The 17891-nt window shown below is 46.3% G+C and overlaps 2 protein-coding genes across 6 annotated transcripts in view; one reads left to right on the top strand and one right to left on the bottom strand.

The window, feature by feature from the left end:
* Positions 1-6538, top strand: part of SULF1 (sulfatase 1) — a 142951-nt gene extending 136413 nt beyond the window's left edge. For 2 of the 3 annotated variants that reach the window (XM_080938578.1, XM_080938579.1), the window contains exon 21: positions 4195-6538. In XM_080938578.1, coding sequence (XP_080794704.1) covers positions 4195-4982 — 788 coding nt within the window. In that variant the 3' untranslated portion in view covers positions 4983-6538. The remainder of the gene's footprint in view (positions 1-4194) is intronic. The other variant, XM_080938580.1, reaches the window with a different exon arrangement.
* Positions 6539-11170: 4632 nt separating this feature from the next.
* SLCO5A1 (solute carrier organic anion transporter family member 5A1) overlaps positions 11171-17891 on the bottom strand; it is a 110428-nt gene continuing 103707 nt past the window's right edge. For all 3 annotated transcript variants that reach the window (XM_080938638.1, XM_080938640.1, XM_080938639.1), the window contains one exon: positions 11171-16733. In XM_080938638.1, the coding sequence (XP_080794764.1) occupies positions 16255-16733 (479 nt within the window). In that variant the 3' untranslated portion in view covers positions 11171-16254. The remainder of the gene's footprint in view (positions 16734-17891) is intronic.

The raw sequence follows: 17891 nt of genomic DNA, 5'->3' as shown, positions 1-17891 counted from the left end.
CCTTGAAATATGTCCAGTGTCATCTTATATTTTTGCCATTCAACATTCAGAAGCAGCCATTTCTGGGTACTTTTTTTTGAAGGGTCTGGAGAGCAGACATGAGATCTGGGCTTGAGGTGTGCACATTAGCTACAGAGCTGTCTGTGCCTCAGTTTTCTCCGGTATGATTTTACTCTGTCCTTGACCCTAACAAGGTGCTTTTAGGGTATCCCACTGGGAGACAGATAAACTCTGAGACCAAGTTGTATAAACCATCTTCGTGCTAATGTTCATACCGTTGCAAATTGAAATTGTCAGGCTCAGATAATTTTTCTCTGTAAATCTACGAATAAGTTACATTAATACATAGGGTAAAAGATAAGACAACATAGAAAATTGCATTTAAACTTAATCCCGGTCTGGCTTACAAAACAGTGAGACTCAGACTATGGGTTATTATTTATGTGACTTTAGGGATTACTGAAGGGAACCCCTAATCTGCTTTTCTAACTACTGGACTGCTACTTCTCTAACTGTTTACCCGAAAAACTTGCTCTTTGATCCTCCTGGGTCATTTCTTTTCCAGCAGTCTGGTTTTCTGGAAGAGCATTTCACTTGGGCACATGTTGCTGGTTCCTATCTTCTCTGGGCTCCTTCTCTCTTTCCTTTTTCCTTCCTCATTGTTCCAACCCTCCACCCCAGCCAGGTAACTGAGAACCCGCCTACCTCTAATCCCTCCAGTAATTAGCTATAGACATTTTTATTTAACCAATAGTTTTTAAATGCAGGCATATAACCAATAGGGGTGTGTGTGTGTGTGTGTGTGTGTGTGTGTGTGTGTGCCTGTGTGTGTGTGTGTGTGTGTGTGTGTGTGTTTATTTTGTTTTTAACCAGCATATGAGGGAATTCGCTTGTCTTGGGGCAACTAGATCTTGGGATACAGAATTTAGCATTTTAATACACAGACCAAATCACAACAGGACAAACCTTTTATTCCCAGACTGAATTCTTTTGGGTGGCTTTGCATGCTTTTCTAGTATAACATGGAACTCTTCCCTCGTAGTTATACGGGACTTGTATTCATCAGCAATGTCTGCCTATAGCCATCCTTCTGCCTGGCTTCAAATATGGCGTTAGTTTCTTAGGGTTGCTATAGCAATTTACTGCCACATCACCAGGCAGCATGCATTTATTCTCTTGCGTTGCTAGAGACAAGAAGGCTAAAATGACTCTCCCTGGCCTCAGATTGGGGTATTAGTAGGTTTTCATTCATTCATTTACTCGGGGCTTCAGAAACCTGTTTCTTTGCCCGTTCTGGTTTAGGTGGCTACATCCATTTCTCATCTACTGCCTCATCTTGGAAACCAGCCACAAACATATCTGTTCTTTCCCTCTCTGCCTCCGTCCCTCTCCTGTGCATTCCAGAGTCATTTCTCCTGCTTGCTACCTCCCTCCCCTTCCAGAAGGACCCCAGGGATTATCTTGGCTTCACCTAGACATTGCACACTTTTGTCTCTTAAAGCAGTGCCCACGGCTTCTGCAGATTTAGATATGGACATCGCTGAGGGTGAGGGGAGCCGTTGTCCTGCCTTACTGTACTCTGTTATACTGGCTTCAAATGTTTTCTCCTCCTTTCTGTTTCCTGGGACAGTTTGGAAGCATCAGCGCTGTAGGTGGGCAGCATCTTCCCGAGAAACCATATGGACCAGATGCTTCCTTACTGAGTGGTTTTTAGTAACGGCTTCTTTGGTGGAAGCAGCTCTGTTTCAGCTTCAGTGAGTAGCTTCCTGAGCAGTGATGAAGCATTTGCATCTGGAAGGCCTCGATGAAGAGAAGGCTGAGGCAACCTGAGGAACTGCACAGTTGCCCTAGCATCTTTTCCTGCTACTTAGCTTGAAAGCCACCCAGTGGGGACCCTCTTTTAGCCTCCTGTGATGGTGTGTAAGCATTCAGGCCATTGTCTTCTCTCAGTGCCTCCCACAGCAGAGGCATTAACTTCTCAAGCTTCTGGAACTGGGACTCTGAATACGCGCTGCTGTAGGCTGTGTCCATTTGATACAATGTTTCCATTTAAAATGTGTAGTAGCACCTGGTGTGAAGCAAGTCTTTAATCCCAGTTCTCCACAGCGGAGCTCTGTGGGTCTAAGGCCAGCCTGACTACGGAGAACTGGGAACCCGGGTCTCGAAAAAACAGGGTTTTGTTTCATTCTTGAAAACTAAAACAAACAAAAAAGAAATAACTGCACATCCTGAAAGTTTCCCTGGTTGGGAAATTCTATATCTCAACAGCACAGTGTTTTCTGTTTCAAATCTTTGATACTTTGAACATTTCATGTACCTGTAGGACTAGAAGAAGCTCAGTACCGAAGGTCTGTTTCTGTCCAGACCCATGAGACACCTTGATTCCTTTAGTTTGCCTACCAGCTGTGCATAAGGCCTTCTTGCCCTGGGAACACTTTAGATTTGGACCATCTCCAGTGGTCCAACCCCTGCCCTGTCTTCTCATGTCATGCACATAGCTCGTCCCTCAAGGGGGCACACCTAAAGGTCTCTTAGTGGCTCCAACAATGCTCCAGTGAGCACCCTTGCTTATTCTGAAGTCTGAACTGTCTCGGGTGAGGGGCTTCTTGTATTACATGTCCATGGACGTCACCTTTCATCTTCTGTGCTGTCTTCGTCATGAAGATAATTGCTCCTCTCCCCCTCTCTGACACCTGGCCTGGGTTCCCTTCCTTTCAAATAGTCACCCTGTTTCCTCCTGGTTTCAAACTCTTCCTGCAGCCTTGGGACCTGAAGAAAAGCCTTGACTGGCCATGGGATTCTTGCTACCAACTTGATTTTCTTACTGCAGACGGTCTCACGCCCTCAATGCCTGATCACCCAGCACGGCCACTCTGTGGGTTCTGTCAGTTTATGGTCGTTGGGGGGAGGGCGCATCTTCATCGGGAATACGCTTTTTAAGATCCTGTTGCATGTTTTCTTTTGGAGTAATTTTGTGTAGGTTCTAGTTTGCTTTTATCTCATTAGTTTGGAGATTTTACAAGATTTCTGGGTTGGGGAGGTTGTCTTTCCTGTTAGTATAACCCAATATAATATAATCTTGCCATTGACTTACTAAGGGATAGAGTTGGGAAGTCATGGGCCCTCCCATGGACTGAAATGTCTTCCCTTTACTCCCCTCTTCCTCCCCCACCCACTTTCTGGAAGTGTCCTCCTCTTCTTGATGTCTTTATCTCTAGAGCATCTTGACAGTGATTACCAACTTGAATCTCTTCCAGTACCCACCATGACTCACCGGGACTCTGGACAGTGTGGCATTTCCTCCCAGGCCACTTCAAATCAACCTTAGCCTTGTCTCCACTTCTCTCTCCTACATTTTCCCAAGGGCTGGTACCAGAGCGTGGGTCTGGAATCTAGTCTTTGTTCTAGCTTGCAGGTGACCTGAAGATCACAGACATCTCCCTTATGGTTTCATCAAAGGTGTGACTTTTGTATAGTCTTACCGACTTGCTGCATTTGCTTTATGAGGAATTCGTGTTGTACTGTCAGAAAGAAAGCCCAGTGTGCCCTGTGCCCTGTACAACCTGCTCACACAAAGGTTTCCTGGGACCATGGATATGAAGAGACATTTCTGAGCAGCTCACTTGCAGAACTTAAGATTTGCTTTTGTACCAAATGCCGAGACATAAAAATAATGATACTGCACTGAGAATTGGCCTATCAAATGAAAATATCCCGCAGTCGATCTGTGACTTGGAACCCAATGTGTATAAATGGCTCTGTCTGTGACTTGTCACACCGAGCAGCTTAGCAACCCTGGGAACAAGCTAGGCAGAGCAGTACCATTCCCGTTTCTACACCAGACACCCTCTGTGTAGCCAAAGGTGGTCTTGAGTCTCTCATCCTCCTGCCTCGACCCCTGGGTACAGTGATCACGTGTATCACAGCTTTCCGTGCTCCAGCGTCAAACCCAGGCTTTTGTGCATGGGGTGCCACGCTTCACCAACTCGCCTACACCCCTGGCCCCCCTCTTTTCAGACTTCCATCGTTCTCTGTCACCTCTTCATTCAAAGACCACTTGTCAACAGTCAAATACTAGGCGAGGACACTTTTCACTGTTTCAAACGAATCCGTAGAATAGTTTACATTGCTCACTAGGATGGCTCAAAAATGTTTCGTTACACTAACGAGGTCCCTTGGTTTCTCTTCTCACAGAGGACAATTATGGGATGGATGGGAAGGTTAGTCAGTCCAGTGTCACTTCAGACACCAACTGGCAAGGCCTGGAGGAGTTATCCGGTGCGAAGGACATCAAAGAGTACAGATCTAACCCTAGCCTGAGTCCGGAGGACTGGACTAATTACCTGAGGGCTGTCCACAGGGCCTTTGCACTGCTGAACAGTCACCCTGATCCAAACAAAGCAAGTGGGACTCCAACTGTCACCTCTGCTGAGTTCTTGGTGCCAGCGGAGATGGCTTCCGCAGAGTCAGGCGATGACCCGAGTCACGTGGTTCGGGAAACCCCTCCTTTGACCTTGCCAGCCAACCTCCAAACCCTGCATCCGAACAGACCAACGCTGAGTCCAGAGAGAAACCGTGAACGGAACAACGACATTCCAGAAGTGAATCGTTTGAATTCTGAACACTGGAGAGAAACTGAGAAGCAGTTAGGATGGGAGGAGAGGCGTCCTCCTGAAGGCGACGTCAGTGGCAATGGTCTGACCGAGCTGCTGCTCCGGTCTCCTCTCGGGCTGCAGCTCACCAGTCAGCACCAACAAAAGCATTCCCAGGATGTGGAACCAGAGGAGGATGCTTTTGAAGATCAACTGCATCCTCTCGTTCACTCTGACAGAACCCCCGTTCATCGGGCGTTCGATGTGTCCCGCGTGGAGCAGCCCCCCGGCCACACGGAGAGAATGTTGACCAACATGGAGGGGAATGATACCAAGAAATGGCTATCAAATATCGAAGGCAGCGCCTCCCCTCCGGTCACCTCTGCTTAGATTAAATGTTGCCTGGCATAATATTTCTTTCCATGTTTCCATGAGTAAATTAGTGGTGGCAATCATGACCCCCGACATCCTGAGCTCCCCCGGGTACACTTGCACAGTAGAAATTCATGTGCGCATGTGCGGGTGACGCTCACACACAGACTCATTGTAATTCACCATTTTTACAAAGAAGGGAGGGGCGGGGCGCATTTCCTGTTTTGATGCTTTGTTTTTGGTACTAAAACAGTATTATCTTTTGAATATTGTAGGGACATGAGTATATAAAGTCTATCCAGTCAAAATGGCTAGAATTGTGCCTTTGTAAGTTTGAAAAGCTTGATGCCCTTGGTGAATCTGTCAACACACCTTTCCTGCCTGCATAATGAAGTTTGAGTTTGTTTCTAACCACTGGAATTTTCCAACATCATCATCTTTGGTTCAGTGACTTTGCACTTTGAGTTTGGAATATTGTGTCTGCTTGGTTGGTAGTGTTAGTATGTTTCTTTTAAACGGGCTCATCAGAGTCACATGCTTTGTCCTAGACAGGACAAAGGAATAGATACCCACAGCCCCCCCCCCCCCCAGCAAGGACACACAGTATGGATCACATATTGTTTAACGTACGCCTTTTCCCGGAAAGCATTGCATGTATCTTACCTTGACGTGCTAAACTCGTTTAGCAGAAAGGCATGGCTCACAATTTTGGTGGTAAAGAAAATAAATCCTGAGGGAATAAGCAATAAAGAAAGTAAGAATGACCTGCTCTTTCTGTGCTTGCTAGATAGATGTTCACCCTGCTCATGCGCAGTTGCCCTCTTGAAAGAAGGAACAGGACAAAGGCTGTTTAATTCCTATCTTCCCCTTCCCCCCCCCCCCCCGGTTTTATCAATGACCTAAGCATTGGGAAGATAGGTATAGTGTTATCTTTCTATAAGACAATTTTAATAAACTAAAATCACAAATGCTGTAAAATTGAAGTGCCCCAGAGTGAAGGGCTAACTCCATAAACATGGTGTTACATGAATATTTTTAAAACTATCTCCAAGCTCTGGTTTTCTAAAAGACATGGTTCAAAACTGCTTGTGGAAACCTGTCTTCTTGAGCTCACCCCGTTTCTTTTGGACTTCTAGAGACCTGTGGAAGGATTACCTCATCCAGACGTCTCCACGTCGTCTTCAGCTTCACAAGGTCTTGCTGTTGTTATCTAATTTGACGGAGGCTTTGTTCTTTCCTCTTAGATAATTCAGACGTGTAGATAAGTTATATTTTTCTTTAAGTGTTTAAAGTAAACACTTTTCGAGAAAATGCCCCGTGGTCCCGTTGAGTCCTTGCTAACCTTAAGTCTTCAGTCATAGTGTCGGTGCACTGTTGAGCCTCACTAGCTGTTTATCAGATTCGGGTGTTGTCTGCCGAATCCAGAGAAAACGTATTTATGGTCCTGAATGACGTGCTTTGTAAAGACATTAACATATTAGGAAGCATACCCTGCCCCCTCCCCCCGTTTTTTTATCCTATGTAATACTCTGTAATACTTTTTATAAAAACAATTCTGGCTTCGGGAAAGTCTAGAAGCAACATTTCTGGAAATAAAAAGGTGTTGAAACTTTTTACCCGTTTCAGAGAAATTGAACTTCAGCCAGCTTTTGGGGTCACACATTACTTCCAAGTTAACTGGAGTCTAATTCTCAGAAGTGTACTTGCCAGACTGCCCCCAGAAACCACGCACTGTAGACCATTCCCCGGTTAGGACCTTTCTGAATTTCCCTCGTCGCAGTCCAGGAAGAAGAGGCGGAGCATCTCTGTAGACAGCCCGAGACACCTGCGAAGGACCTAAGGTTCCACCTTCACCGTAGTGAAAAAATTGAAAAGCCACGCCCATGGACGGCACCTTAGAGTTTAGAGGCAAGGATGATCTTTGAGGCAAGCCCAACCGCCCACCGAGAGCTCACATTTTTGATTCTGACAAATCCCAAATCCTTTTGTTTAAAAAAAATTTTTTTTAACTTTTGAAATGGCCTTCGGATAAGAAATTAAGAGTGTGTGGGATGTGTGGGTAGATTAGAGGCTAAAAGAAAGAAAGGAGGAGATAGCAAAGGACTCAAAGGCTCGCCCACTGGTCCTTGAGGAATCCACACAGCCTCGTCTACAGCAAAGTTTTGAGGGCATCTTGTTCGGAAGGCCACAGATGCATCTTTAGCTCATGCTTCTTTTTTGAAATAGCGCAAGTGATTTGTGTGTGTGAAAGGGAATCACTGTGTGGTTTCACGTACGTACATACGTATGCCCTGGCCAGATATCCTTCTGCCTCTGCTTTTCCTCAGCAACCTTCCAGGCTTCAGCATTTATTACTCTACCTTCCTGACAGCCTCTTTAAGATTTCCACATATGACCCTGCAGCATTATTTCCTCCTGCTCCTCCTCCTCCCTTTCCTGACTCTGCTTCAGTATATTCAGTCAGAATTTATGCCGTGTGCCCCATGCGAGAAGGGCGTGTGTCTGCAGAGCTTCAGTCCTGCTTCAAGAAATGGGAGGACCTTAGAGACCGCCTGCCCAGAGATATCTTTTGATCTGTGAAGATGACCTCACAAAGGACTGGGCTGACCTCTAGTCCAGCCCCTGCTTGCCCTGGACCAAAGAGGACCAGCGGTTCTTCCATTTGAACAGACGCGTGTGCATCGTACAAGCGTTCACGGAGCACATACACACGGTCAGGGGAGAGAAAAATAGTGAGACCCCATTAGATAAAGCCTCGTTTATAGCTCAGGCGCCAGGGTGTGTGGCTAACATACACAAACTTTGGGGTGTCTAGGGTTGTGCAAGCGATGTGCAGCGAGAACCCCCCAATCCAAGCACTTGGAAGTGGAGGCAGGAAGAGCAGACATTCAAGATCTTCCTCAATATCAGGACTGAGAGACCCGGCTAAGAAAACAAGCAAGCCATGATAAGTTCATTTTAAACTCCATTGTTTATGATTGTTTCAAGCTTGGGACAGCTCTCTAAGCCCATAAACCTCTGGAAGACAGTTGTTGACAGGAACAAAGAAGGGCTTTGGATCAACAATGGCGAGTACTCAGCAGGCGCTCCTTCTTGTCCCTGACTGTCCACTGAACATCTGTGGCCTTCAAAGACACATCCCAGATGGCATCTCCTGCCAGCTGTCGGCACAGCTGACCAGATGTTGGCGTCTGAGTCAAAACCTACCACCACTCTGAAACTGCACCTGAGGCCATCTTGGTCTAAAATGGGGGATGGACAGGTGTAGCCCCTGTTCAGTTTCCCAACAGAGTCAAGTTTTGTTGGGCGTTGGCAAGGTTTATGTTAGTAGATAGTGCGATCTTGGATGTCAAGTAAGATCCCCAAACTAAATGTGCTCTGCCCTGGGTCTTCGAGGGCTCAGTGACCCACAAAGCTGCTGTTAGGAACTACAGTAGTCCTCCAAGGGCCACCTGTGGCTTCTCCTAATCCCAACCCCATCCCACACTCAAGAAACATCGTACGTCACCTCACTCATTGGACTAGTGAGCTAGCCTTCCCTAGCTGTTGCTGAGGACTTCACCAGCACAGTGTTTTGGGCTGTCAAGTCACCCATGACGCCGTACACGCAAATAGAGAGAACGGCCTTTGAAAATTAGACTCTTGCAGTTAGGGAACAGAGACATCAAGCTGATATGTGACCAAAAATACTGCTTTCTACTGGGTCTCCTAGTCCTTGTACCAGAAAGTGTCCTGAGCCCTCAGGTTTGAAGTCTGTACGCTCCCTCCCATCCCCCACCTCATAAGCCCAACAAATCCTGTTCAAGGACTGAGTATCTGCAGAAGACAAAAGGTCCTAGATTTTCTGAAGTCAGGCGCATAGAAGCAGAGCATGTGCTTCTCACAGTGAACACTAGGTGGCACTCGAGTACAGCTAAAGACACTTTCACTTCCAGACACCCCAGTTTGCTCTCATGTATTTTGTTTGACAAGAACGCATCTTGCTCCGTAGTAAGTGTGCCCTTTCTTCAGTGCCTGAGATCTCAGTCCCTGCAGCAGGCCCAGAGTGCCCTTTTAGATCTCTGCTGGTTTGTGCTGCTGTCATAAATTGGAGCTGTGTCAAAGGCTGGCTCTTAAAATCAAAGGTGAGCAGGTAATGTCCCAGCTCTGCCATGACTTTGTGTGATGAAGACACGGAGACCATCTCTATCTACTTCATTGGCAATTTTACAAAAAAAAAAACAAAGGAAACGACGCTTTTTCAATAACACTTAAAGCCCCAGGGCTGGGGTTAAGACAAGGAAATGAAGTTATCAAAGTCTATAACCCTTCCTATTGCTCATTTCTTAAAGCCGTGTGTGTGTGTGTGTGTGTGTGTGTGTGTGTGTGTGTGTGTGTGTGTGTGCGTGTGTATATGTGCATGTGTGTTTGTGTGTGTGTTCATGTGTGTTTGTGTGTGTGTGTCCAAGTTACAGAAGATGTAAGCAACTAGGGAGAAATCCTATTCCCTTACTCTGCACACACCAATGCCATTTTGAATCGCTGCTAAAATCTCCTAAATTCAAACTGGTTCCTTGAACCAGCTTTGTTGGGCCTGTGGGTTGGGGGAGGGTACAGATTCCGAACCTTTGAGTTTGGGAAGTTCCCCAGTATAAGGGCTAGAAAACCCAGTAGAAGACAGTGGTTTTGGTCCGCATTCACACTCACTGGCACCAGAGCGAGGCAGCATCCTTCGTTCATGTGTGAATGGTTTTCCTGGTGACTGTAGCCCAGGAAGGAACCAAGGCTCTCCCAGCTGCTCAGGTGCTGGCCCACACACCAGCTAAGGCACTTGGGACCATTGTGACCCTTCCAGCATGCCGAGAGGTGCGTGGGGGAGCGCGAGATGGAAAATCATCTTTCCAGTGCTCGAAGCCGACTAAATATATCTGCTCAGGGCTTCAGCCCATGACTCATGCTGCTGTTTCCGTCTCTCTCACCTCCTGCCTCTCACTCAGAAGTTTCAGATGCCGCATACTGGGAAAACTACTGAGTCGGGAGAGGAATGTAAACCCAGTGTTTGGTAGACCTGGAGGCCAGCGTGTGAAGTGTAATTGTGTGGGACACAGAGACACAGCTCCTGTTCTCACTCCTGTGTGGAAGCTCAGTTTTGGTCTGACTAAAGTAGGGCACCAGCTGGGGATGAGCAGAGGCTGGGAGGGGGCAGGGTAGGGTGGTACTTAAGAGGAGCGGCCTCTGACATTCTGTAGTAAGGTAGGGCAACTATTTGACACTTCACATATCTCAAATACCTGGTGGAAGTTCAGATATCCTCAGTACAAAGCCATCAGAGTTTGAGCTAAAGGACAAACCAATGACATGAAAGTGCACTGACGCATCCTATGGGCCCCGGAACTAATGCCGGGATGATGTGAGGCTGGAAAGTGTTAAGGCATGTGTACATTTCCATTAAGTTCCAGTGCTTTATCTACGCAGGTAAAGTCTGAGCACAAATTTTGTTTCAGAGACTGATTCCAGATTATTTTGGGAACCAAGTGTGGGCTTGTCCTTTGGAAGCAGGGTTGGGGTGGGGCTTTTGATTAATTTGTTGGCCGAGGGTTTTTGATCATCTCACCTTGGGAACTCATTTGCTTGAAGCTTTCTCAGTATTTGCAACTTTGTAGAGGAAAGAGCCCGGCACCTTTGCAGACCATTCAGCAGAACCAACTCTGGTAGCAGCAGGCAGAAAATGCTAACCTTTGCTCCCACCTTCTGTCCTGGAGCCCAGGATGTTAGGCAAACCCGGACTCCATCTGGTGACTCAGGCCAGTGAGTGTGACTTCCAGGTTAACCATTTTCTTCCTTTAACCCAAGTTCCTCATGGTTAAGATTCAGAGTTGGGCCTCTGGCCTTCCAGCCCCGAGGGACTTGTGCAGGGCAGCCATGGTGGATTTGCAGTGTGGATAAGAGTTCTATCTGAGTGTCGTGAAGCCAGAGAGGAGGGGGCAAGCATTCTCTACCACGCCACACTGAGGGTAGTGTTCTGCTGTCTAAAAGTCTGTTGAATTTGAATAAACGATAAACTACCTAAAAGAAATCTCTTAGGAAGTTGATGAAAAAGTTCGCTACAGTGGCCTCCTAAAACTGTAGGCATAATAACTCCTACACAGAACAGGCAGGATGGTGCCATTGCTTCATGTCAACAACAACCACACCAAATATAGAGACAACCAAATTTCAATCCAGCATACTTTATTATGTGTTTCAACTTGTCTCCTTAATTCTCAATGATCAAGTATTTGTGATGTTGTAAACCCAGGTTTACTAATCCTTTGACAATCATTTCATTAAACATAAAGAAATAGGTCACACAGCCCTTACCATAGCAGGTCTCTAAATAAATATTTGTTCTAAAAACCACAAAAGTCAAACTCTACATTATAACTCAAAGCAGCCTTTCATCACAAACAGGCCTCTACAGAGAGGGACACAGACACACAGGCAGAAAGACACAGACGGACACGCACACACACACACACTCCACAGATTTCCCAATACCAGTTTGACACAGTTTCACATTCCTTACACTACAAAGTTAAAGGCTGGCCTTGGCTTCATGCTTCTAGAGAACGTTTGGGTTTGGGGTAGAGGTATATATTTGAAGACAAACGCCTGTTGTCAAGTTTTACTCCTCAGTTTAGTTTTAAACGGCCTTACCATTACCTTCGTTTTCAATAACATTAGCTTCTTTACTTTCGACATATAGAGTGGACAATACCAGTCAAAGACACCATCAAACCCAGTGCTAAAGAGCAGCTCACAGGGCTTGAAACTTTCTGGAGACGATAATAAGATTATCTGAATATGTTCTTGTCTCTCTGAAATTATTTTTAGCATCTGCTTATTCTTGCTAAACTAAATATCAAAAGCACCGACTTTTGCGTAGAAAAGGATTCTCCGGCACACTTCTCAGTTTTGCAGTACGGAGCTTCGGGACTGTGGGAATGAGGTGGCGGGGGCGGGGTGGGGGGCTCTTGTTCTCTAGGGGAAACCCTCAGGTTTCCCAACCCAGAGCATTGAAACACTGACTTCAGAGAGGAACGTGCATCTACAAATACTTTAGCACCAAGGCATTTGATAGTTAATGTTGCCAAAGCCAACAACAGCAATAAGGTGAGTTTCTGGTCACATGGGGCCTTCCTAAGGCTGAGCACAAATGAACTGCTTAAATTAAACGTCTTCAGACACACACAGATCTGGTTGAAACACAGCAGGAAGTCTGGGCCAGACAACGCCAGCAGCATCTTCTTTGCATGAGACAGTACAGTAGACCTCAGACTAGCAGTCAGGATGAGATGACAGAAGAGAGAAGTGATTAAAGACACCAGGCCACCAGCTTCACCTGCCGGCCATCCGCTTCCTGGCCGTGGAAGACTACTCACAAGTCTGCAGAACAGACATAGCAAGGCTGGCTTCTTCTGCTTTGTAGAACACTTAGCACGTACCTATGCAACAACAATGACCTTCATGTTCTAGGACACACACATGCACACACACACACACACAATGTCACAAGGTATTATCAGCTAGCACCTTAGGCACATGCTTGCCTTGCTACGGAGCTCATGGGAGAGTTCCCACGGGGGCTTTGGGTCCTTCTACACTGGTGATGTTCCTCGGTGCACACAGGGTTCTACAGAGCAGCCTCAAAAACAAGACAAAGAAGACATTTTCTGGCTAGAAGTTCATCAAAGACTGTGAGATAGAACTGTGGGCCAAACAGAAATTTTGGATGGTTGGTGAAACAGGGTTTCTGAGAACCTCCCAGAGCGTGAGGGTGTAGTTTACTGTCACGGTCAACTGATGTGACAGATGGGGGGCCTGTAGCTTGGAGCTTTTTTTCAAATCTTCACTAGGAATCTGAAAACCCACAGCTGTCTACAAGTTAGCAGAAATGTTCATCTTCTGACGGGAGAAAACAATTAAATACTGCACCTGAAACCCCAAAGCTCAGATACAACCAATCAGAATTAACCTTTTCTTCATAAAATCTCACTTTAGGAAATTCTGCTAAGATCCTAATTACTACCAAAACTGGTTGTGTTCATGGTTAAACTCGACTTATAAACATTTGAGGTGAGTTATCATAAGTGACTTTAGTCTTATACTTGGCTACATGAATAACATTCACTTTGAAAAATCTAGTTAAACATGAAGTGTGGACAGGTCATGGGTATGTGCTATGTTCCTTCTCTTCATACAAGGAGATGCCTCTACTTTGAAGAATGTCTCCATAACTTCAAAAGCAATAATACATGAAAAGTGGTAGGTGTTAACTTATTTTATAATGAACAAATTACTCATTCCCTGCTCTGAGCCACCCTAAAGAACCGGCTTTAACTTCCTGAGCCTAGGGATCAAATCTGTTTCTTAAACAAGCAAACAAAAATTCTCTCTAGAGAAGGCTGGGGTGCTGCTCAGGGGAGAAGGAACGTGTGCTTAAGGCCGTATGCAAGGTCCCGAGTTCAGTCCTGCACCACTGAAAGGAACCGTGTCTCCACACCCTTGAACGGGAAGTGCAGTGGGTGTTGAATGTTGGGAACCCATTCTGCAAATAGTCTCACCAGATGCTCTCTTTCTCCCCATCCCCCGTGGTGTTCCAAATGACCTTTGACTGTTGCCAACCAGTAACTCCACCTCCACCACACAAGAACCTCATACTAAGGAAGAAAAATCATCAAAAGAAGGTTCTCTCCCACCTTCCTCCCTCGGCCCTTGGGAGTTTCTAAGTCCATGAGCTGCACATTGCATTTGCGTATGAAAGCCGAACAACACAATTTAGTTTAAAGAGATGATACAAGACAAGTTGCCCTTTTGCCAAAACCAATCATTCAAAGTCAATGCTCAGAAAGCAATCAAAGTTTCTGGTACGAGCTGCAACAACAAGAAAAACAAGCAGTTTACTAGGCACAGAAGGCCTCTTCTATACATAGAGCTGAATGGTAATACCCATGAAATACTCACTGGCTACACAATATTCAGAGCTCAATACTTCCAGAGAGCAATCTCTCATTGATATAAAATGCAGGACTTCATCCCCTCTTGACTCTCAGGACTTACTCGATGGTCGCCGCCAGCACATTAATGACACACCTGCCACTTGATATTAATATTTCAATATTTGCATCCTGTACTGTACATCCCAGGGCAACGGCTTTGAGTTCTGACCTCAGCGTCCCAAATGATGGGAGCAGTGAAGGGTATCAACATATAACCAGTGCCCGGTCAGCAACTGCTGGACTGAGTTCAAGGAGAAAGGGACCAGAAGCTTTCTAATTACCGTTCGTGAGCCCATCAAAAAACGGGACCAATTCCACCAGAAGTCTCTTATATAATACCTTAATTATCACAGAAGCAATTAAGAAAGCACCACCTCTCTACGACCTACATAGCTTAGCACCAACACTCACTATTCCTTCTAAAGAATGGCGATGACAATCACCAAGTCCCAAGAGTACACTGTGAGCTAATCTGCACTACTTTATGAAAACTTCTCATGTTTCTTACACTGGTCAAAATCTGACACACAGCATTCACAATCTCTCATAGCTAAGCATGACCTAGTCTTCATGGAAGCCAAGCTCAGGAGCCAAAGAAAAATTATTTTCACCTGGGCACTGGCACACTCTAGTAGACATTCCCCAGTCTAAGGGTAAATGCCTCCTCCACAATCTGCACCAACCCAGAAAAACCTCGTGACTAGTAGGCTTCCTACATGGACAGGAAATCAATCCTACACTCAGGAACTGTTTTAAGAATACTCACAACTCTACCTGTGTGGCCTGCCAAGAATGTCTGAATCGTGGACCGTCTGCCAGACACCTCTCTTCCAGATGAGGAAACATTTCCTGAGGTCGCCTTACACTGACATGAGTTCCTTGACAGAAAGCCACCATTTTATGGTCCATTAGACATCTTGGTCCACTGTAGCCAGATCCCATGATTTACCAACTGTGGATGCACAAATGTTTGCCCAGAGGCCTCAGCTGCCAACGGACCCAATGTGCCTTTAGGAAGGGCATTATCCTGTCTCAGAGGCACTTAGGGAAGGACAGCGAGGCAAAGGACACGGTGACAGGATGCTAGCTTGGAGAACGCAGGATCCAGTGTGGTAGACTAGCTTGCCTTACATTACAGTTCATCATTTAAAGTGTGGTCACATTCCATGTTCAGCTGACACATCTCCCGTCTGCCGTGCAGAGATTTTCATATCCTAGGTACAGCTTTCCTGACTGAATTATTTGTTTTCTAAGGGCAACTATGACCACTTTCTATATGGGGGGGGGGGGGGAGAGAAAGAAATCAGTAGACATTTGCCAGTGTGTTAAAGGTGTAAGGGAAATTCCCTTGTTGGAACTCAATCTTACCTTGGGAATTTTTTTTTTAATCAACTACTTTGAATGTCAAAGTAGTAGCAGATCTTAGCTAGCTTTAGTGGCCCATGAGAACAGAAAGAATTCCTCAGATGAGAAAGCTGTCATTCCCTTCCTTGCAGTGCATCTCAAATTGCAGTTTCTAGCTGTACTGTTTAGCACACTAGCTTTAAAGCCCCTTATGAAAGAATACTGTAGTTTATATATTCAAGCTATCAGATGTATGATTCAGCAGCCTCTGGATCTACCTTAAGATGGATTAAACAGACTAAGAGAAAAATACATCTTAAGAAATCCTTCCATTGCAGGATACAGTTCTTTGAAGCATTCGAACTTTTCTACCTGATTGACAGGTCTGTTATGGCTTAAAATTGCGATTAACGGTGCTTTAGGGAACATTCAGCTTCCACTTAGGTAAAACGTATCTGCTTTACGCTCTGAAAGCCAGTGGGACACGCCACACTTTTCTATTTCTGAACAAGTTGCATAGTTGGGGCAAATTCGGTTGTGCTCAAATCTAAAAACTGACTACAAATGCCAAGTGGCGGTCAAGCTCAGCTTCGTGGAGTGTATGATCATGATGTGTGTGGATATTGCCTTTCCCACGGCTAAGCATGGACCTCAGGCTGCTACCAGAGGGACGCGCGAGCATCAGGGGAACCTAGCAGACAGGGCGACCATGTAGGAGCTCCTCCCTGGAGAAAAGAGGGGGGAGGTCGTCAGTCCTGTTGAGGTATCCAGCCCTCGTCAGCGGTGGCTGTGTACACGGAGCGTGGTTGGTTTGAGGACTGGGTCTGTGGAGGTGTTAGAAAAAGAGAGAAGGCACAGGTGTTCCTCAGCTTGCCGGGTTCGAGTCCAGCAGCGGCTCACGTCTTCCTTCTGGGGCTTCAGCGGGGCCGCTAGGGCGCAGCAGCAGCAGCAGCGAGGCTCTGGTCCAGCCCTGGGTCAGCCGGGGAACTTATTGCTTCCGAGAAAGGTCCAGCGTATGTCTGTGTGGTGCACGGGAGCCCCTTTTGCAGAGCAGTTTCTTCCTGGCATTCCCCCTGCGTGCTGAAGGCTGGGCATGATGTAGTCCGAGAGTATTTCTCGGCCTTGCTGGGGCCCCCGCGCTCGCCCACGTGCTCGCTCACAGTGCTCAGTGGGAATTCTCTGCACCTCCGCCTCTGCACTTCGTCCTCCTTGTACTTGATGGAGTACCAGGCCAGGAAAATAAAAATAAAGCCAACAAACTTGAGGCCGGCCGCCAAGCCAAAGTAGACAAACCGAAATGACGTCACGTTGTACTCCCAGCAAGAGCCCTGCACTCCGCATTCCTGCTGCCAGAGCATACAGGTGGTGTCAATCACGGCTCCAAAGTAGATCGGAGTAGGAATGTATGCTGCAGGCGTGGGGAGAGAGGGAAACACAAAGATAAACGGCCCGTAAGGGAAAAGACGTGTCTGCAGTGAGCAAGCTGCGCGTTTGTCAACGCCGAGCGAATGATTTTTGTTTAATTGAATTTCCTTACAGACATTTTCATCTAATTGCATTTTACTTATGAAGATAAATAGCGAAGGCTTAGCATCTTCCACTTCACAACTCAGAATGCCCCAGTGTTTTTTAGGTTGATAAAAGTAGCTATTGCTTTCTCTGTGTACCAGGTCCTTACATTGGACACTTGATAAACTTTTCACAATGAGACTTTAGTTGAATTGAAAGAACCGCCTATTGCCCAAACCGCCTATTGATACAAAGTCCTTTCAAACTTGACACTGGATCTTTACACCCAGTACTGGCTGGTTTTGTGTCAACTCGACACAAGCTGGAGTTATCAGAGAAAGGAACCTCAGTTGAGAAAATGTCTCCATGAGATCCAGCCATAAGGCATTTTCTCAACTAGTGATCAAGGGGGGAGGGCCCCGCCCATTGTGGGTGGTGCCATCCCTGGCCCCGCCCATTGTGGGTGGTGCCATCCCTGGGCTGGTAGACCTGGGTTCTATAAGAAAGCAGGCTGAGCAAGCCAGGGGAAACAATCCAGTAAGTAACATCCCTCCATGGCCTCTGCATCAGCTCCTGCTTCCTGACCTGCTTGAGTTCCAGTCCTGACTTCCTTTGGTGATGAACAGCAATGTGGAAGTGTGAGCTGAATAAACCCTTTGCTCCCAAACTTGCTTCTTGGTCATGATGTTTGTGCAGGAATAGAAACCCTGACTAAGATACACCCTTAAGTCAGGTTGGAGAAGGACAGACAGGGAACGTGAAGGGACCAGGAACAGAAAGAGTCTGGTCTAAGTCTCTTGAAGCTGAAAGTCAAAAATTTCACAACAAATGGCTGGGGAGGTGGCTTTGTGGGTAAAGTGCTTGCTCTGTGTCTGTGAGGATCAGAATGCAGATTTCTAGAACCGACACAGAAATAGCTGGTCACGGCTGCACGTCTGTAGCTCCAGACCAGCCAATCTGGCCAAAATATTCAGACTAGCCCAGGGTCAGGGAGACCTTGTCTCAAAAAATAAGGTAGAGGTGCGCATGTTTAATCAGGACTCTAAAAGTGGAGGCA

The sequence above is a fragment of the Micromys minutus genome (genome assembly GCF_963924665.1).
Source record: "Micromys minutus genome assembly, chromosome: 26".
Classification (NCBI taxonomy): domain Eukaryota; kingdom Metazoa; phylum Chordata; class Mammalia; order Rodentia; family Muridae; genus Micromys; species Micromys minutus.
The sequence above is the reverse complement of the archived record's forward strand: the minus strand, read 5'-3'. Positions and strand labels throughout refer to the sequence as shown.